This window comes from Carassius gibelio, chromosome A17 (assembly GCF_023724105.1).
Source record: "Carassius gibelio isolate Cgi1373 ecotype wild population from Czech Republic chromosome A17, carGib1.2-hapl.c, whole genome shotgun sequence".
NCBI lineage: Eukaryota > Metazoa > Chordata > Actinopteri > Cypriniformes > Cyprinidae > Carassius > Carassius gibelio.
In genome coordinates, this window is record NC_068387.1 from 21,521,533 (window position 1) to 21,543,841 (window position 22,309).

Here is a 22,309-nt window from a genome sequence, read left to right on the forward strand (position 1 = left end):
CCATCAGACTCTGTGAGATCTAACCACTATAAATTAAATTGTGGCCAACAGTTCTGCCAAGAAACGAAAACACGGTTAGATCTGTTAGACCGTTATCAAGAGAAATGAACACTGGTATTTTGAAGGAGAAAACTGAATATACTGAAACACTGGATTTTTTAAAACTTTCTATTTTTACTTCTATTGCCATCTGCAATAAACAAAATTTTCTTAGAATAAATCACGCCAAATGACCTAGACCCTGGTATAAACAAAACTTGTTTTTAAAACAATGCAATAAAACTTTATTTTTTTTATTGGTAGTGCTTGTGTACATTTTTTATTAACTATGAACATGGGTAAACAAGTTACATTCATTGGCCTCGAACAAAAAAAAAAGGCTTTACTTGCTCTTTTGCAAGCTGATATGACAAATTTCACAGTAACATTTTTCAGACTTACATTTATAAATTAATAAAGATAAAAAGAAACCAACCAACTCAAACACAAAGCCCCATCTCATCTGCAGTTTTTCAGGAAATTAACCTAATCGGCATTCAATCAAATGCATAACATTTCCATCAATTAATGCTCTAGTTCTCTCATAACTGAAAAACTTTGCTACACATTAGCTGGCAGAAAGCAAGGAAATAAGACATGAGGCTGATCTGATGTCCAAATCAACTAAAATCATCCACTTTTTCCATACAGAGTAAATAAAACCCAGTAAGACGCAATGTAAAACTCATTTTAAAAATAAATCCAATAATAGAGCAGGTGCATATGGAGTTTCAACCCTACAGCTGCCCATTCATCATATTTACACCACAACTGATGATAGCTTCAGCCGAATGATTGCTGATATATTGTACACAGCTTATAACATAAGGAGCAGCAAATTAGCGAATAATAAGCTTATTTGTTTTGCTAAAACACAATTACTTTTTTAGGAAGATGGAAAGGAACGTTTCATTAAAGCTGGATATGTTGATCAATTGCTGACCAGTCATGCTCCTGAAATACAATTATACAGGAATGATGATATAAAGCTCATGAAACATGTTCAATCCAAACATTCATTTTGTGCAACATGTTTTCAGCTAGGAAAATCATACGATGGCACCATTTCAGGCATCCCTGGAGAACGATATTCTAGATTTGGACTACTGATATATGCAGGTAAATTCCCCCACGAGCCCACAATGTCCTTCAAAAGCCAAGTACCAAAATATCAGAGGACGTAAGTAGAGTTAGTCTTCCTAGTCACACATTTGAGTCGTTGGTTCTAGGATTGTAGGAACCGGGTGTCTCTCTGTCTTTGGGAAGCGTTAAAATGTACTACCTTGGTTTTAAGCACAGGCTCTTTGGCAATGTGTTAAAAACGTTAAAGGAATTCAAGAAAGAGTCACGTGAATGTCAGTGCACGACGGATCCAGAATTTTTTTTCACTTGGTCGTCTCAGATGCACAAGGAGGTTGTGCTCTTTCTCCAAAACGATGGAATATAAAAGACGTACTCTCCAAAAACAGAAAAACCTCGCCACCAACAAAACAACACATTCTGGCCTACAACTATTCCAACTGATCCAAACATATCACACAGGCCCACAATAAGTGCAAAAAGCACATCCCAACTCACAGAGGGGAGTCCATGTGCTGAAGGCTCCTAGGAGCTCATTGTGCCAATATTGGGTGATTAGATGGATGTTTTTTTTTTAGAAATGAGAGCATTGGAAAAGTTGGTCCATTTGGTCCAAACAAACCTTCCCCCATCACCTTCGTATGGTCCCATTCATTTCTTTCCGTTTTAATGTGGGCAGATGAACTGACTGAGGGCCAAGACGACCATAAAGCATTGCTCAATGGTGTCCTGGCTGAGTCACACCTCAGACTAGATCAATCCACTTCTGCATTAGTTCGGAGGGGTGGAGTAGTGTGTCTGGGAGCTTGAGTAGTAGTTCTGGGGGGTGGAGTAGTAATTGTGGTGTTGGTTGGTCTGAATATTGCCGTAGGAAAAGAGAAGAGGGGCGGTTGATGTTTGGGGACCGTTCAGCAGGTGAGGGATCGCTGTTAGGCTGCTGTTCCTCTGGATCGAGCCATACCAACCTGGGCCCGTCTGCGGTGTGGATGACAAGATACTGCTGGAAAACAGAACCTTAAGACTTAGAGATATAATTAACTTATGTATCAATCATGCTATTTAAAGGGATAGTTCACAAAAAAACATCTTTTGTTTTTATCTGAAGAAAAATGTCATAAAAGTTTGGAAAGACAAAAGGTAGATCATTTGTAAATTAACTATTCCTTTAAAAACTTATTTTTCAGTCATGTCACTCAGTGGCCATCTTTGTAACGCCTCTCTGAATGGGGAAACATCAAATTCTCCAAAACTGTTCACTAAGCTCAGAATAAAATGTAATATTTGAAATCTCCAAAGAAATAGGACAACAACAGTGTCCAGCAGCAACCGGAACTTCTGACAACAGTGACGTGATGACTTTACCGATTAGCGATTGGCTCTTTCATTCAGAAGGCGGGGCTTCCTGTGATTGAGCGGCCATATTTAGCGTTGCATTTTATCCCATTCAAAACTATATGAATGACATGTCTTGGGTATTCTATAGTCTTTGCTATAAGGTTATGTAACTTTCTAATATAAAAGTCTGTGAGTAAACACTCCTGTTTTAAAAATGTGAGTACACACACACCTGCATCTTTCCCCTCGGGAAGTTGTGTTTCTAGACAGATCGTCATCACTATCATAGCGGCGTGGGTTGTCAAAGAAATACGCTCTGGAACTAAAGCTGTGACTGTTGATCATGCCACCCGGTGTCTGTGGAAACAACATATACAAAATATAAATAAGTTCATATGACTGGACCACCACAGACAGGCAAAACCGTGACTAACACAGCAGCATGGGGTGTTGTTTTCAGTGAGTAATTAATTCTATTTGACAGGAAAACAACTCTCCGCTGGGGCTTAAAAAGCCGATCGCTGGCTCTCATCATGGAGTAAGTGTCCAGCTGTGATATTGATGGACAGATTTAGAGAAGTGAGACAGGATTAGACTTTCACCAGGTTCTGATTGGGCCGCTGCACTCTGAAGAACACCACTACCAGACTGGTGGGCAGCAACTCCCAGAAGAACAGGATGATCCCAAAGACCACATAGGCTTCCCCATTGATCTTCTCTGCATCCGCCTGGAGACACAAACACAAGACAAGACTAAATTAACATTGAGAACTTTGCACTTCTGAGAATATTGATGTATCGGTTCACTGTAAAGGCCACCTTAGTCAGAGTAGAATGCAGAGCTGTTATTGTTATCACAAAATTAGAAATACTGCCATGGCAACTTATTGAAATAACAGTAAAAATAAAAATAAAAAACTGAAATAAATATAAATGTAAGTATAAAAGAAGATTTTAAATAATAATAAAGAAATGCTAATATATAAATAATACAGAAATATCACTGTAATAATGTTGAAAACAGCAGAGTAGAATTTTTTCAAGATTCTTTGATGAATTGAAAGTTCAGAAGAGCAGCATTTATCTGAAACAGAAATCTTTTGTTACAAATATCTTTATCATCTCTTTTGATCAATTTAAAGCATCCTTGCTAAATAAAAGTATTCATTTCTATAAATCCTAAAATTTACTGACTCCAAGCTTTTGAATGGTATAGGGTATAATGTTACAACAGCTTTTTATTTCAGATAAATGGTGATCTTTGGATCTTTATATTAAATCAAAGAATCCTGAATGTAAAAAAATCAGCAAATCAGAGTATTAAGAATTATTTCTGAAGGATCACGTGACACTGAAGAATGGAGTAATTATGCTAAAAAAATCTGCTTTGAAAGGACAGGAAAAAATTACATTTTAAAATATATTCAAATAGAAAGCAGTTATTTTAAATAGTAAAAATATTTCACAATATTACTGCTTTTGCTGTAGTTTGGATCAAATAAATACAGGCTTGTGAGCAGAAGAGAAGTAAAAAAAAAAATAATATATATATATATATATATATATATATATATATATATATATATATATATATATATATATATATATATATATATATATATATATATATATATATATATTTTTTTTTTTTTTTTTTTTTTTTTTTTTTTTTTTTTCTTCGTTTGTTTAAAAATTGTGCAACTCTACAAACAACCACAGCTAACCTGGTGCTTTTCAGTTTTTTCTTCAAATCATGCAGCCACAGAAGATAATACCCCTTAAAATGATCCCTACTATAGAAACACTGAATAGTGCAACAAGACAAAGATAGTGGCCAACAACAAACAAAAGCACAAAACACAATGCAAATGAATATCCGCAAAAATGCAGACAATGCAGGTTAAGAAAGGATGTAACCAATCCCTGAATTAAAAGCATCATCAAAACAGCCAGAAACAAATCCTCACAACAGCTTTACATGAGACAAAGTAGCTTTATGAAGAATAAGCAAGCAGACGGCCACCCAAATATCCGCAGCTGAGTCAGAGAAGCGGGCAGGCCGATCCGGGGAACCAGCTTCCTATCGGCCCGTCTCAGAGGTGAACCCAAACTAGGTCACCACCAGGCAGCCAGCCAGCCATCCTTTCTGCACAGCAGCCTTGCCCGGGCTATTTATAGCAAAACAAAGACCTTTCCCCAACAGAGCCCATATCTGACTAAATCCCCTCAAATGGATTGTTTCTGTGGAGCACGGCACAAAGCAGCGTAATCCATGTTGAAGTTCTTTATTTTGAATGAATGAAGCCGTCAACATCTCTTTTTATAGAGCATTTGTTAATATGCAGCAAATGGCATAATCACTAATTCATCACACACACAACGGTAAAGCTCTTGAAGGATACAGTACTAAATAAAGCAAGAAATAAATTAGCAACTATGAAAATGAGAAGAATAAATACATAATGGATTCATGTATCTCGCTGCATCCAGCGCAGACAGAATCGCAGATTATAATGGGTTCTGTTGTTTATGGTTGAGTTGCGTCGATCATGTCCGGTGTAAAAACGGTATAATTAGGAAAGAGCTTCAGATCGCATCAGTGAAACACTGTTTGTTTGCTTTAATATGGATTTATATGTAAACAAGACAATATGATGCAGGCTTTTCAGAGAGACTGAAAGTAAAAGATGATGCAGTGCGGAGTCTGACTATTTGGATCTAACCGTAATGTTGCAACACATAAGTGTGAGTAAATGTGTTTTTACTACTATTGCATATTGCATTTGACTTGAGTATTTACACGTTTTAACCCAAATGACCCATGTTGTTTTTAGAGCACATCACAGCAGCGTCCATCTGCTGTTTTAATATGCAAAACTGTTAGCCAATCACAGCAGTAGGCATTTACTTGCGAGTCCTGAATGTGCCCCACCTATAAAAATATACTCAAAAGCCTATTATTTTTAAATTATGATAGTTTTTAATGTTATGTCATACTAACATTATAAATGAACCTCAAACAACATTATAAAATAATTTTAAAATGCAGTTCATAACACCTTTAATATTTACTACTTAATACCTAATATTTTTTGGAAACCATTATATGTATAGATTCTTTTAGGTTTCTTTTATAAATAGAAAGTTGAAAACAACAATGTATTTCAAATAAAATCAATTGGAACTTTTTAAATCTTCGCAAGTCTGTCTTTTGATCAATTTAAAGTATCGTTGCTAAATAAAAATATTAATTATTTAAAACAAAAACGATTAAAAAAATACTGAATCATACTTATAATTAACAATAACTATATATAGAGTTATGTTGAATTACCTGGTCAGATACATTGTACCAGCCATAATTAAACGGGCTGGGCCGATCTTCAGGAGAAAGAGCCACCACAACCAGGTTATAACAGGCTCTGGATGTGTAGAGGAGGATAACTGCTGCCCCAATGGCAGTGGCCTGGCATACTGATGTCCCCTGGATCACAATCACAAAGATCACCACATTTAGACAGAAGAGCAAGTGCTTTTTCAACACCACTCAAAACAATTACTTATTATTGCACTGTCTGAAACCACTGAAAATAATACTGAATACTGAAACCGCTGCACTGTTGTGTTCTGAATCCCAATGAAACATGAAGCAAAAATCTCCAAATCCAACCGCAGCCCTATTCACTTACCTTTGACTCCAGGTAGACGTTGGCAGAAGACATTTTAGCGATCTTGAAGATGCAGATGGCAAGTGAGATCGCACAGAGCACAAAGAGGCTGTCGTTAACCAGAACTCGTGCCAGGACGGCATCCTTCACCTGACTCTCATCCGCATCACCCTGAACCAGCATGGCACACGTCACATTCACCACCAGGAAAAAAACACTGGCCAGCAGAAATCCTAGACGCAGGGGCACCCTATCAAGAGTGGAGAGAATAATTTTTTTAGAGAAGAATAAATAAATGAGATGAAAGAGTCATGAGTGAATTATGTGTGAACAACTTAAACATCTATATTTTATAATATACAGTATTGTTCAAAATAATAGCAGTACAATGTGACTAACCAGAATAATCAAGGTTTTTAGTATATTTTTTATTGCTACGTGGCAAACAAGTTACCAGTAGGTTCAGTAGATTGTCAGAAAACAAACAAGACCCAGCATTCATGATATGCACGCTCTTAAGGCTGTGCAATTGGGCAATTCGTTGAAAGGGGTGTGTTCAAAAAAATAGCAGTGTCTACCTTTGACTGTACAAACTCAAAACTATTTTGTACAAACATTTTTTTTTTCTGGGATTTAGCAATCCTGTGAATCACTAAACTAATATTTAGTTGTATGACCACAGTTTTTTAAAACTGCTTGACATCTGTGTGGCATGGAGTCAACCAACTTGTGGCACCTCTCAGCTGTTATTCCACTCCATGATTCTTTAACAACATTCCACAATTCATTCACATTTCTTGGTTTTGCTTCAGAAACAGCATTTTTGATATCACCCCACAAGTTCTCAATTGGATTAAGGTCTGGAGATTGGGCTGGCCACTCCATAACATTAATTTTGTTGGTTTGGAACCAAGACTTTGCCCGTTTACTAGTGTGTTTTGGGTCATTGTCTTGTTGAAACAACCATTTCAAGGGCATGTCCTCTTCAGCATAGGGCAACATGACCTCTTCAAGTATTTTAACATATGCAAACTGATCCATGATCCCTGGTATGCGATAAATAGGCCCAACACCATAGTAGGAGAAACATGCCCATATCATGATGCTTGCACCTCCATGCTTCACTGTCTTCACTGTGTACTGTGGCTTGAATTCAGAGTTTGGGGGTCGTCTCACAAACTGCCTGTGACCCTTGGACCCAAAAAGAACAATTTTACTCTCATCAGTCCACAAAATGTTCCTCCATTTCTCTTTAGGCCAGTTGATGTGTTCTTTGGCAAATTGTAACCTCTTCTGCACATGCCTTTTTTTTTAACAGAGGGACTTTGCGGGGGATTCTTGAAAATAGATTAGCTTCACACAGACGTCTTCTAACTGTCACAGTACTTACAGGTAACTCCAGACTGTCTTTGATCATCCTGGAGGTGATCATTGGCTGAGCCTTTGCCATTCTGGTTATTCTTCTATCCATTTTGATGGTCGTCTTCCGTTTTCTTCCACGTCTCTCTGGTTTTGCTCTCCATTTTAAGGCATTGGAGATCATTTTAGCTGAACAGCCTATCATTTTTGGCACCTCTTTATAGGTGTTCCCCTCTCTAATCAAATTTTTAATCAAAGTACGCTGTTCTTCTGAACAATGTCTTGAACGACCCATTTTCCTCAGCTTTCAAATGCATTTTCAACAAGTGTTGGCTTCATCCTTAAATAGGGGCCACCTGATTCACACCTGTTTCTTCACAAAATTGATGACCTCAGTGATTGAATGCCACACTGCTATTTTTTTGAACACACCCCTTTCAACTAATTCAACTAATTGCCCAATTGCACAGCCTTAAGAGCGTGCATATCATGAATGCTGGGTCTCATTTGTTTTCTGAGAATCTACTGAACCTACTGGTAACTTGTTTGCCACGTAGCAATAAAAAAATATACGAAAAACCTTGATTATTCTGGTTAGTCACATTGTACTGCTATTATTTTGAACAATACTGTATAATAGAATTTTTTCTGTTGAAGAAAATCAAGCTCTGTCCCATAATACTTCATGCTCAGTTTAACAATCTGAATAATAGATAAAAGCTCAAAGACAATGAACTGATGATGAGCACAGTCAAGCAGTAGCTTAGCTCTGTCTGGGCCATGTCTCAATCCTCTCCTCTGCCCCCTTCCCCCTCCGTTCCACCACATGCCCTCCTCCCACTCATCCCGACTCAGACAGGATCTCCAATCTCCAAGCTTTTCACTCGGCATCAGACTCTAATAACCTGATCAAAGCCCGTATTTGTACAGAGTGATGCTCCAAAAAAAAAAAAAAAACGAACACGTCTGTAATAAGTTGGCTCAAACTTCTTTCGTCTTTTGATATTTCAAACAAAACAAAAATTCGAAATCCTCTTAAATTCACCCGAAAATTCTCCCTCTAATTTTGTTCCAAAGCTGTATGATATGATGAAAAGCAGACGAGTAAACGAGTACTAGGGCAGTCAAACTCCAAAAGAAAGAAACAAACAAACACACACACAAAAATATTGACATAAAAGTACCACAAAAAAAAGTAGTTAAGACTTGTTCCAAATCTTCTGCGGCCATATGATACCTAGTCAAATATAGTGCAATGTGTCTTGATGTGCCATATTTGAACATAAAAAACAGAGTTGAGTGTTACAGGTGAGGGAAGAAGTATGGTCATCATATTTCAACCTTTTCCAATACTGCTATAACTTCCATGGTGCTTTATTGATATTTTTAAGCTTGACAGGCTCAGTATTCCTTCACTGTATGAAAAAGATCAGCATGAACAGTCTGCTAAAAAAAAAAAAAAGCATACAGGTTTAGAAAACATGTTATTTGTAAATTAAATCATTTTATATTTAGTTGTACTAAAAGCATCTCTTTAAATAAATGCAGCGTATAGACAGCTAAGTTTCATAGCTACAGTTTGCCTATTCTGCAAGAACCAAGAAAGAAAGAGTGAAAGTTGCACACGATTTCAGGGGTGACAAGAGTTTAGAGCACTTAAAATGTGAAGAAAGAGTATATTGTTCATATTGGCTCTCTCTAAGCAACCACTTAATTCATTAACAGCACTGACAGCAAGGAAAGAAAATCTCTTACTTGTACTTGTTGAGCTCCGGGGAATACTTTGCTTTGGCTTTGAAAATCACCTGTGGGAGAGGACATAGAAAGGTTTTTATTACTTACAAACATGACCAGGGACACACTCTAGCATGGATCTTTGGTTATTTGAGCAGAGGTATTATCAGTACAGAAAAAAGTTGCTTTCAGCAGGAAACGTCTGCTATCTGAACTTCAAGCCTGTTCACAGGCCAAGTGATGACTAGCCTGTGCTAAGGCAAAGATAAGAATAACCAGGGACAAGGCTGTATCTCGGAGTTTGTTTGAACAGAAACATCTCCTGGTTAAACAAATTAACAACGTGAATGTTATTGGTTATACCTGAGTTATTGGTTATACCTGAGGTCTTTGCAACTCTAGCAAGCGCTACTACAGAGGCTTGCACAAACATCATTGATAAGTGTTCATGGACCGTTTTTATTCTGGCCCTCATGTAGTTCACACAAATAACATCCATTAGCAGGTAATGTACACTCCAGCATATGCACTAACATTCAAAAGATAAGATTTTTTTTTGAAGTAAATGATACTTTCCTAAAAGACCTGTTAAATTGATCAAAACATCCATTAGTAGGTGAAGTACACCCTAGCATATAAACTACCATTAAAAAAAAAAATAAAGTAATACTTTTATTCAGAAAAGATGCATTAAATTGACTGAAAGTGAAAATTCAGTTTTGCCATTATAGGAATAAATGTAATTTTTTTTAAATATACAAAACTAACTGGTTACCAGGTATTTTAAATTGTAATAATATTTACCCATGTTTGTTTTTACTGAACCGTGTAGCCTTGGTAGCATAAGAGATTTATTTAAAAGATATTAAAAGAATTGTACCAACCTCAAATTTCTAATTGATAGTATGAACACATGCATAACAGCAGACTTCAACATAATGATACTAGGCCACCAAGAGCCTTCTTTAGGCTCAGTCACATTAAACTCTTGTACAATAAACCACAGCAGTAATCGGCAAAAACAGGAAAACACATGACCTGTAGCTTTCTGTTTGAGTTTCCCATGAAAGTTGGACAATTAAATTAGACGAAAAAGGATCCATAATACATAAAAAAAAATCCCTACAGTGAGTCTAAAGTCAAAAGTCAAAGTCTAGCCTTACTGTTTTTTTCAGTGATGACAATCCATGACATTATCAAAAACAAACCACGGTACCAAGCAAAACTAGTCAATACAGCTGCTGCTGCTAGTCAGGAGTTTCTTATAAAAAAACTATTTAACATCTTATTAACACATTAACAATTAATTTTAAATCATTTCAAAAGACTATGCTCAACTTGGTGTCCTGGGGTGCATTTCCCAAAAGCATAGTTGCTAACTAAGTAAGCAACTTTGTTGGTTGCAATACAATTTCCCATTGCCAACCAACTAAGTTGCTAACAGGTTAGCAACTATGCTTTTGGGAAACGCACCCCTGATCACTTCTGTAATTTACAATCTACATTACTTTCTGAAAATCTCTTAAGAAAAATTCCATAATAACATTTTTTGAATTGTGACCGAAAACATAAATACCATGAATGTAATGAACAGAACAGTGAAAAAAATCCAATAAGGCAAGGGATTATGGGAATTTCAATTTTTCATTTAAGAAACAACAATGAAAACTTACACTTCATATCTACATTCCTGATGTAGGATCCCAGTCCTGTTCTTCTCTAGTTACATGGCTGAAGATATGCAATAAAACACTCAAAGATTGTAGACCATAATGAGAAGGTCAGAAAAAAAATAAATATGTAAAACCTTCAAAAGTTACGCCAAAAACCCATGTGCAAATTGATATAACACACAATAATTTCGGGTAAACCATTCATTTAACATTGTTACTGGCCTTAGTGCAAAACACAGCTTATTTATAGAAACCACGCAGAGATAAATAGGTACATTAGTTGATACTTGTGTTTTGTTGTGAATCGTGCATGTTCATGTGTGCCATCCTCATGTGTATTCCTGTCAGCAGACACAGCGCTGACTCCACCGGGACATGGCACAGCATGATTCCAAGTTAAACAGAAGAAAGTCTCCAAAAATAAACACAGCAGACTGAACCTAGCGTTCGTCATCTCACGAGAGAGTAACACACTCAAGGGACCCATGTGGCCCCGAGCTCTGTTCTTTCACCGAGAGAAGGCAGCATTAAAAGCTCCTATCTATCTGCTCTCCGCTCCCCACCCCTTACAAGCAAAAACAAGGTCAGCACGCTCCACATTCAACACAGGTCAGATATGAAGAGAAAAACTAACTAAAAACTAGATTTTTACATTCTCTGAAAACATTAGTGCAAAAGTCACAAACAATGCCAGAATGCAAGGGTGTTATAAGTGGTTAAAAGGGATATTCTGGAAATGTGTAAGTTCAATTTTCAATGTAACAATATTTTTTTTAATAATAATTATATAATAATTATTTAAAATAATAATAATTTTTCAATTATTTATAAAAAAATAAATAAATTGCATTTGCAAAATACAAACGGGAAAGTGAGAGAGCAAATAAATAAGGACAGGCCTGTATTCTGGGCAATGACAGGCATGTCTTGATTGGGATAAAATGTAAACTCGTGACTTTTATAAGCACTATGCTCACACAAACATGCCAGCTACTTTCAGCCAATCACAGAAAAGGACCAAAAAAAACAAAAAAACAGACAGCAGTATACTATGAGGGGTGATATGTAATAGTGTTGGGTGATGTGCTCCATAGTAAAATCGTTCTATCATCATCCTGTGAGTTAACCGATACACAATATTATCATGCTTGCCGCTGTCGCCTCTGGCTTGCTTCATTGGGGTCACTTCATCTACAGCGATATCATTGATTTGATTGCAAATAAATGCACAGACACTATTTAAACTGAACAGAGATGACATAACTGAATTCAATGATGAACTGCCTTTAACTATCATTTTGCATTATTGAGACACTGTTTTCCAAATCAATGTTGTTCAGTGCTTTGACGCAATGTATTTTGTTTAAAGCACTATATAAATAAAGGTGATTGATTGATTGATGCTAATTTATTTAATTATTTACTTACTTGGTTTCATAGCCTGAGAGTGAACCAACTCCAGGGTAATGCTAAAAGCAGCCTAGTGTAATATATTAACTAAATATCTAAAATATTTTTAATATGACTGAATTTGTATTTAGTAACAATTTAATAGAAACATTATAAGTAACTAATTATAATGCTTAAGTTTAATCAGTTATTCAAACAGCAGCTAAAATTACAGAAAATGAGCAAAGCAAATAATAACTGAGTTCAGTCTACTCTTATGAAACAAGAAATTTAGGGCAGATTGGACATTGCAGGTTTTAGTTAGTGTAAAACATGTCATTTCCTGTTGTCAGCAGGTGGCACTATGTTTATAATGGAATACTGGCCTTTAGATTTACATTTTTTTTTTTTTTTACATTTTTACATTTACATTTAGCTGAAGCTTTTATCCAAAGCGACTTTCAATTGCTATATATGTCAGAGCTCACACGCCTCTGGAGCAACTAGGGGTTAAGTGTCTTGCTCAGGGACACATTGCTGCCACACAGTGGGTTCGAACCCGGGTCTCTCACACCAAAGTGTCTTTTCCACTGTGCCAACACACCATGTGTCTTATCCACTGTGCCAACACACACCACAGATGTGTTCAGGCCAGGACTCAGGATGGACATTGTATGGCTGAGTTACAACAACTTCCTTTTTCATGTTGAAACACTGATATTTGTCAGGCCGCCACGGACACGTCCTTTAACGAAAACTCAAGATCTTCACAATTTAATATTGTAAAGGCCTTTTAGATTAGACTGACCAAATATAATCTTATTGTCATTTAATCTTTGACAGGACTATTTTACAGTGAAAAACATGCCACTTCCTGTTGCCAACAGGTGGTGAAACAACTATATCTGACTTACACTGATCAAATTTGGTTTTGAACACTTGAAAATGGCAAAAATGCCACAAAATTTAAAATAATGGACTTCCTGTTGGGATTCAGATTTCGTTACAAGAGACTTCTTTGTAGATATTGGTGCGATACATGTGCCTTCCAAATTTCATACATGTACGTGAAACGTAGCTTGAGGGGCACTTCGTTGAATGGGTGTACTTCACTATCGAGCCATTTTGCAACACCCGCTTCTGAAACCTATATCAGACGTAAATTTCCGCCAGTTCTGGTGCAAAGTTTTCGAGCATGTTTAGGCCCACACAAATGCAATTCATTTTGAATAACAATAATAATAATAATAATAAACAGAGCAATTCCAAGAGGGTCCTCACACAGTGGTGCTCAGGCCCTAATAATAATGATAATAATAATAATAATAATAATAATAATAATAATAATAATAATAATAATAATAATAATAATAATAATAATAATTGTCCTGCTATTGTCAAAGACATCAGCCACAGGCGATATCTCTGACAATCAGTGATACACTATACTATTATCTATCGTCACAACCCTAATATGCAAGTCCTTTCTGTGATCCATATGCAGACATTTGTTTCAGTTCCTTAAATGTATTTTTTACCATGATACGTCCACATCACACTGAGTCATGCTGTTGAAAGTGCACAATGCTGCGGTTCAGTGTCATGAGACTTTGTAAAACTTAGCTTCTTCCTCTTTAACTGATGGTGTAAAGTGTTATTGCTATTCATGACACTTGAAAATTCATGCAAGATCTTTTATTCCATGATTAAATGAACTTTTCTTGATGTGATTAAAGTCTACTTCAGTGTCTAATGACTTTTAATAAAACGTATTACAGCTATAAATCTGTTGTTTTCATATGAGGCTTTAAGACAAACTATTATATAACAGAAAATTAACCTAGCACGACTAATAGCTTGTCAATAATGTTATATCAATACTATTAATCTTTCTCATTTTATACATTTATACATTTATGTCTTCATTTATTTATTAACAAATCCCATAAAGACATGTATTGATTTCAAAGAATGTAAACAGCGAAGAACATGAATATAAAAAAAAAAAAAGATTACTTTTCTTTACAAAATCCAAATAATCTCAGTCCATAAGAATCTGTAAAGAACCAGAGACACGGCTCTTGCTTATCCTGACAGCAGATCACATGCAACTGCTCAGTGCATATGACCGATTTACCAAACCAAAGAGAAGGAAAGCTTTCATCCGAATGGACACTGAGGCCTTCTGACATGTTTACATGGTTGAACTCTTCATTTCCTGTTTTCCTCCTTAATAATCAGAACACAGCCGAGCAAACACACACTTTCCCCTTCAGTGCCTCATGTCAAGAAGGCCCCGAGGAGGTCCAAAACCAATGATTCTTCTACAGTACCTACACTGGGAAACACAACTGGAACACTTCCCTCTGGTCTGTTTAATACTTGTTTTTGTAGAAGATTGTTTTTGAAAGCCCTCACTTAACACATCTAAGAGATGGTGGTTCACATTCTGTGTGAGGTCAGAGAAGGTCAAACAGTAAAAACGCCAACAAACTCATGAAAACTTGTCGGGATGGTTAGGAGCCAACCAAACGATTCCATACAGTTCAACAATTTCTGAGAGTCAGGCCGGATAAGTTGTAATCATTCAAGGAAATAGTGGGTTTCTATGCTGCAACATGGAGCACTTTGAAAAATAACTAGCAGCATACAGATATTCAAAAGCTTCATTTGAGACATTTAGCAACAAGTTAATGTTCTGCTCTCAACATTAATGTCTGATTTCTTTGGTAAATCATATCTATGATATAAAAACTAATAAGAAGATAAAATTATGAAATTATGAAATAAAAGTGTTATGGCATGCTGCTGTAGGTGACATGGAGGGAGGCCGTCGACAAACCAGGCTCTTGTCTTCACGACAACAATATCTATAATTCATGTTGAGCATAAATATAAAGCCTACTGATAAAGGACATCGTCAACAGTATTGACAGCAAAATAGACTATGTTTGGCAGGTGCAATATTTGAAAATCTTGATTTATTTATTTTTTAAATTACATTTATATCTGAATTTGTCAACCTATAGACTTACAAACATCAAAATGTCATTTTTCAATATGTATTTGTGTACAAAATGACATAAACATTTCTATTTTGCCTGGAAACGCTTCCAACACGTTTGCGTGTCGCGTGAAAACTAGGCATTGGTTCTATTTCTAGCATGCATGCGTTTTCCGCGCCCTGAGACGCGCGTCTCATGCAGGCAGTCTGCAAGCCCTAACTTGTGAACATGGGAGCCGAAATAAAAATGGACATGCCACGCAGCTGAGATGCTTACGTCAGTGCATCACCGGCCTTAGCCTTTAAGTGGAAGCAAACTATGCTAACATTCACACGTCAAGCTACACAGGACAACAGGAAAACATTAAAACATTGAAAAACATTATTGATAAACAGTTTTCAGGTCAAGGCATGCCAACTTCATGCCCAAACTACAGGCTTTACCAACTCACACCGAATACCACAATGAAAACAGCACCAAAACACTGGCCTATTTTATGACCACTACTCTTAAGTCCAGGTAATAAAACCAAAACACTCTACAGTTTTTGTCAACAGTCTTAAAGAAATGTGTTTAGCATCCCTTGGGTCAATCATTCCCACTATCTGTTTGATTCTGATTAGCTTGCACTTATTCAACTGGGTAAGTGTATGTTTGGGGAGCAGAAATCATGTGAGTTTGGAGCTCTTTCTACACAAAGCCCAAGCCAAATGAGTCATACTTTACACGTCCATGACACAAATGCTTGTATAACATCTGTAGCCAGCAAACACAAACCTCCACAGGAATGTGAACAGGCAACTGAAGAGAAACATTAAGAAAAGTGTGAATAAACATGCTGTGCAAACTGAAATCATAAGGGTTATGCTTTCACATGATGTCATGCTAGCTTTATCAACACACAGCAAATAACAAATAAAAAGCCACTAGATAAACAGCACACTTAATACCACACAAAATCAAAATAGGAGTTTGTGGCTTACAGTTCTTAAATAGCTTTTAGGCTATTTGTGACCCTGGACCACAAAACCAATCTTAAGTCGCTGGGGTATATTTTTAGCAATAGCCAAATAAACATTGTATGGGTCAAAATTATTGATTTTACTTTTATGCCAAAAATCATTAGCACATTAAGTAAAGATCATGTTCCCTGAAAATAATTTGTAAATTTCCTACTTTAAATATATCAAAACTTAATTTTTGATTAGTAATATGCATTGCTGGACCCTTTTTTTTTTTGGTTTTGTGGTCCAGCCAGGGTCAAATTTAATATATTAATATACTTTTAAATGTAATTTCTTTTTTTCTTTTTTTACATATTATTAATTTAGTAGACCCTATTTGAGGTAGGACTTTTTCAGAAAGTATGCATGAAATTAACCAAAAGTGACAGTAAACTATTTTACGTTGTTACAAAAAGATAATTCCAAATAATGTTTTTTTTAACTATTCAAAGAAACCTGAAAAAAAAAACTGCATCACAGTTTTAACTAAAAATATTAAGCAGTACAATCATAATACAAAATATTATGTCCAAATCAGCTTATAAGAATTATTTCTGAAGGGTGTGTTATGTGACACTAAACTACATAAAAAAAAAAAATTCAATAGAAATCTGTTATTTTAAACTCATTTAACAATGTTGATTTATTAAAAAAAAAAAAAAAACTTCCCTTATACATTCATTGGTTAGCCATTCATAACCTATATATTTTTTAACATCTAAATACATTAATGTAAATAATAATGCATTATTTAGATTGTCTTAGAGGTACAGTAGCAAAAAAAAGTGTTTTGCCCTTAAGGAGAATGAGGGTGGTAAATGGTCATGTAAAAAAAAAAAAAAAAAAAAAAAAAAAAATATATATATATATATATATATATATATATAAGTATTTTAGGTACGAGACACTATGACTAACTAGTGGGCATCAGGGAAAAACACTGCAAAGAAATAAAGGGGGAGTACAACATGGCCCTTTAAGATAGTGACATAGTATACAAACCAAATTCAGCCCACTTATGTTGAGAAACAACAACTGTATTTACCAGAAACAAACAAGCGGCTAATTTAGGAAGCAGGAGGATTAAACCGCTGTTTTCCTTCAATGCTCTTGTGGACTGTCCTTGTTACCCACTTCTTCCCTTTACATGACAAGCAGGTCTACAGTACCTAGAGATCCCTGCCAAAGAAACGGTGGCCTAGTTACAGATTAACAACAGCCGTCCCAAACCTCTCCTGACACAACAGAACAACTGCTCAAATCATTAGCCCAAAACAAACTTCTCCAAGTCAGCTGTCAAAGATCAAACTGGGATTCATTCTAGTCAGGACCAGCCAATGAACATCTCAAACAGGTGCCTAAGTTTGTTAAACAAATTAGGAGGCACAATTCTGTCACTGATCCCGATCATGTGACCTAGCCTCAAATATGAGTTTGCAAAAGCACTGGAGGAGCGCACATGGCAGTGAAGAACATGTCATAATAATCTACACTACACTTGCATATCTATGGATGGTTTACAAGGACAAAGAGGGTGAGTGTGGAATAAGAAAACAACATTTCAGTGAGCTGTAATAGAACTGCGTAGGGGTGACGCCTCCATTTGCCTGACCATTATAAAGATTCCTCAGCAAACTAAATTAATAAGACTCTCCCGGCTGATATGACTGCAGAAACAAGCCATGAATCTGTGGTTTGACGTGTAAAATTTGAAGAAATGTCATGCCCAGAAACTTATATGGTCAGTTAGGTCTGACATTTGCAACATCAAGGACATGTAAAAACAGTTGGCATTAACAGTACACCTTATTATGTGTCTCCTTCACAAACAAGAGTTGCTGAAATTGTAATTTAAAAATTAATTGATCATCACTTTGCGGCCACCTCAAGACAGTGGAAGAACATATATGAAAACTGTGAAATGCAACAACACTTGTAAGGAATAAAATGCATTATTTACAGTGTTGCAATTTCAATTCCCTAAAGAGCCTGGATTTTCTCTTTATTCTAGCTATAAAAACAACAGATAATGTGAGTTCCATCACAGATGTTTTTAAATTTGATGAATGAAAAAGGACAACAACAATATATATATATTATATTTTTAAATATAAATTAACTTTTTTTATAGTATTTATATTTATTTATAATATTAATATACATTTATGCATCAGTACCTTATTACATAAACATAAAAAATTATATTTTAATATATAATTATTACATTCCATGAAAATATTGATAATTACATATATACTTATTATTTCTAAATGTATTTATAAATAATTTAAGTTTTATATATATATATATATATATATATATATATATATATATATATACACAAACACACATACACACACTTAATCAAATGTAGATTTGATTATGTGTGTATGTGTAATAAAATTATTACAAAATATATTGCATAGAAATATTACAATACATAACTTATTTATTTCTTATATAGTTAAAAATATTAAATTATATATAAACATACCTCTTTTAAAATACTACATATCATAAATTATTTTTTTTAAATAGTTATAAAATGCAATATTTCTGTGCCTATTTGTGTGTGCTTTTTTTCAGTAGATATATACATTTTACATAATGCTGCATTTCCCTTTTAAACTAGAAATGAACCAGATATATTACACCCGTTTCTGCAGCAACTAGCATGAAAGATCAATCGCTACATCCAGTTACCAAGGAAAATGAATGTGGTCCAAACAGCTGACTTGAAATAGTGGTCATTGTGTCATTACTGAGAGGACGGAGCACTATAATACAACACAGCGTTCTCAGCCACACAAATGACCCATAGGGGTACGGTACCCCACCGATGTGATTTTGTTATCGGCTGACATTTCGGAGAGTCGGGGTGCTCGACATCTTTGTCTGTGTGGTGGCTGCTCTCAGAACAGAATGCTGCACACCCCTTTTGTTGTGCCTGGAATAGTACAGGATTGAGCAGGGTGACGTAATGCTCTTGCAGCAGGTGCTCTGATTGGCTCGCACCTTCAAATGCCAACTCTTGCTGTTCAGGCAGTGTCGGTACGATGCCCACATCTCAAATAGCTACCCAGGAATACGCACAAACAAAGACCAGCTCTCTCAAGCAACCCTCTGCAACTTAATGTGGGTGTAAGGGGAAAGGCTGCAGACAGGCATAAATGGTGGTTGCATAAAACAAAGCTGTCAATTAATCTAACAGGGCTGCAGGGCCTGTCCGTCAGGTTTGATTGTGCCACGGCTTATGTGCTGACTACAGGAGAAATAAAATGCAAAATAAGCAAGGTTACATTAATATCAGAGCCAGTGTGCAGAACCGAACAGAAAGGGCAAAGCACACATTTGTTGAGTTTGGAGCAAGAATAATAATGAGAATATCATATACAATTTTGTTCCTGCAAAATATTTCACCATTACAGATATGGTGACATTCGACCAAAGTGATACAAGAGCAAGCGAACATTATATAAACTACCCTCTAATTTGTTAGATATTTAAATTATTGTATATTAAAAGGAATAGTTCTTTCTTATGAGAAACAAAACGAAGAAGAAAAAAAAAAAGAATTACACTTCTCTTTTTCATAAAAAGAAAATGAATGGTGACCAGGGCTTTCAAGCTCCCAAAATGATCATAAAACACAATAAAATCACCATAAAAGTATTTAATATAACTTGTATGTAGTTTAAAACATCTTATTAATGTTCACAAGTATGATTCATCAAAACATCATAAAAATAAAGTGCATATTCAAATTACGAAGGATATTTGAGAGTACACAGGAGAGGAATTTGTTAAGTTTTAACGACTTAAATTTTGCATTTGTATTTATGCATTTGGGAGACACTTTGATCCAAAGTGACTGATAGTATACTTTGAATAGAATATATGTTACTTTACAAGCTACAGGACTAACAATTTTCATCAGTTTCTATCACAAAACCAACATATACTTTTAAAAAACTTGAAATATAGAGCAAAATATTTGTACTGACTATTATTGTGTTATATTTATTGTACTTTTTGGAGCTTGACAGCCCCTGCTCACCATTTGCTTTCTCTGCAAGGAAAAGAGCAGCATGGATATACTTCTAAACATCTCTTTTTGTGGTCTACAGAATAAAGAAAAGAAAAGAGCATTTTTATAAAAATAACATCTCTAAAAAGCCTGTGTTGTGCTGTTCTCCAGTGCATAAGGTTTTGGAGAGGAGATGAACAATATTTCATCCCCTGCATGATGAGGTTCTGCATTCACAGACGGCCAAAACTTTACAAAGCGTGGAAGGATGGACCAAGAGTGGCAATAATGGACCTCATTCAGACTGTCCTGTGAACTGTTTTGGCCAAGCAGAGGAGCTGGAACTGATGACCTCCAGTTGTGCTCTTGTCCCAGTATCATAAACATGATCAATGTCTCTAAATGTCTTAAACAACATAGTTTGACTGTATGACAGTATGACGATGCTTTTAATCGCAATAACAGCACGAAGTTTCGAGTCAGTCACGTGAAGTAAACAAATTTGGTGGGAGGGACCCACTTAGATGTGAGCTGCATGGAAATGGCAATCTAACAGCAACAGGATTCATGTTAGCCACCATAAACACGCGTTTTGATGTTATGTAATACATTGTAAAACAAAAACAAATTGGGGAAACAGCAAAGTGGGACTTACCTGAGCAAAATAAAGGTTGAGCAGACACAGGGTGAAGAACTGCAGGCAGACTGGAAAACAATACAGGAGCCAGAACGGCAAAGGCTGAAGCTGGTTGGCTTGAACAACATTTTTAAAGTAGAAAGAGAAGAGAGTCGTCCTCAGTGCCGACCAGAGTAAACACAGAAAGAGAAAAACACTCTGGTAGCTGAAGCGCTTGTGTCCGTAGTGCAGAATCAACCAGAGCTGCAGGTAAACAAACACGAAGAGCAGCGAATACAAAACCGTGTAGAGAACCGTGAGACCGAGCTGCACGGACGGCGGAACCGCAGCATGGATCAGTTCGGTGGAGGATGATGAGGAGGAGGAAGATGAGGATGAGTCCGTCCAAACACTGACACTGACCTGGTTTTCTAGTAAAAACAACATATCGACGGGATGCTCGCTATCACGTCGACTTATCCAAAACGTTTTCCTTTTCCATGAAACTTTTCATGCAGATGTTTTGAAATTAGGAGAAATTAAAAAACGTCAAACTTAATTACAAATGGCATATGAGCGGAAAATAAAAAACTACAGCATGCCCTTAACGGTTGTTGCATGGAATAAACTTCTTGGATGTTCAGAGGCAAGGTGTTGAAAACAAACAATTAAAAAACAGCATAGTCCCCCAATCTCTGCAAGGCAGCTCCCTCCGAGCTAAGTAAAACCAACTCTAGCGTTAGAAAAAGCGATCAGCTGTCTCTGGCCCCGCCTACTGACCAATGGAAAAGGTTAGAATCTGACGCAGCTATGTCGCCATGTTGGCTCTCAGCTGAATAGTACTTGAATGGAAAAATTCTGTTGCATTCGAGCCAAAATGTCAGGCTTTTCAAGTGCGTTGCCCCTGTTGTCGAAAAGCGATTCACACGGCCGCCTACTGTTTTTTTTTTTTTTTTTTTTTTTTTTTTTTTGAGAAACCAATCATTTATCTTTTAGGTGCCCTGCTTTTCAGAATATCGGCTGCATGTTCGTTTACGCATGTTGTTTTTAAGATTGCAGTGGTTGAACCTAACTTACAGTCTATGGGTTGAACCTGTAAGATTTGATCAGTTGCTAATCTCGATTTGCTACTGTATTACCTCCATAAATAGGACGAAGCTGGAAACCAACACGCTCGAGTCGCCATATTGGCTCAGTCGAAATAGAGGTGAATAGAAACATACCGTTACATTCGAGCCAAAATGACGGGCTTTTCAAATAACTTTCGCAGAAGAGCCTTGAATCCCCCGCCTACTTCATTCTTATTGGTTTTCTCACTGGTTCTTCTTTTGTATTTTGAACTTTCTGATTGGTGTTCAGCTCACCGCTAAATCCTGCCTA

General features: G+C 36.1%; 1 protein-coding gene across 2 annotated transcripts; it reads right to left on the reverse strand.

Annotated features, from left to right (window-relative positions):
* Positions 1-277: 277 nt before the first annotated feature.
* On the reverse strand, positions 278-22,044 carry LOC128031740 (G protein-coupled receptor 137Ba). 2 transcript variants are annotated; one of them, XM_052620115.1, is made up of 7 exons: positions 20,969-22,044; positions 9,237-9,286; positions 6,144-6,372; positions 5,789-5,938; positions 3,057-3,182; positions 2,687-2,811; positions 278-2,116 (listed from the first exon to the last, which is right to left on the reverse strand). In XM_052620115.1, the coding sequence occupies exons 1-7, from the start codon at positions 21,374-21,376 to the stop codon at positions 1,891-1,893; spliced, it is 1,314 nt and encodes a 437-aa protein (XP_052476075.1). In that variant the 5' UTR covers positions 21,377-22,044; the 3' UTR covers positions 278-1,890. The 2 variants fall into 2 exon arrangements, with proteins under 2 accessions (XP_052476075.1, XP_052476074.1); XM_052620114.1 differs by having other exon boundaries at positions 278-2,119.
* Positions 22,045-22,309: the final 265 nt, after the last annotated feature.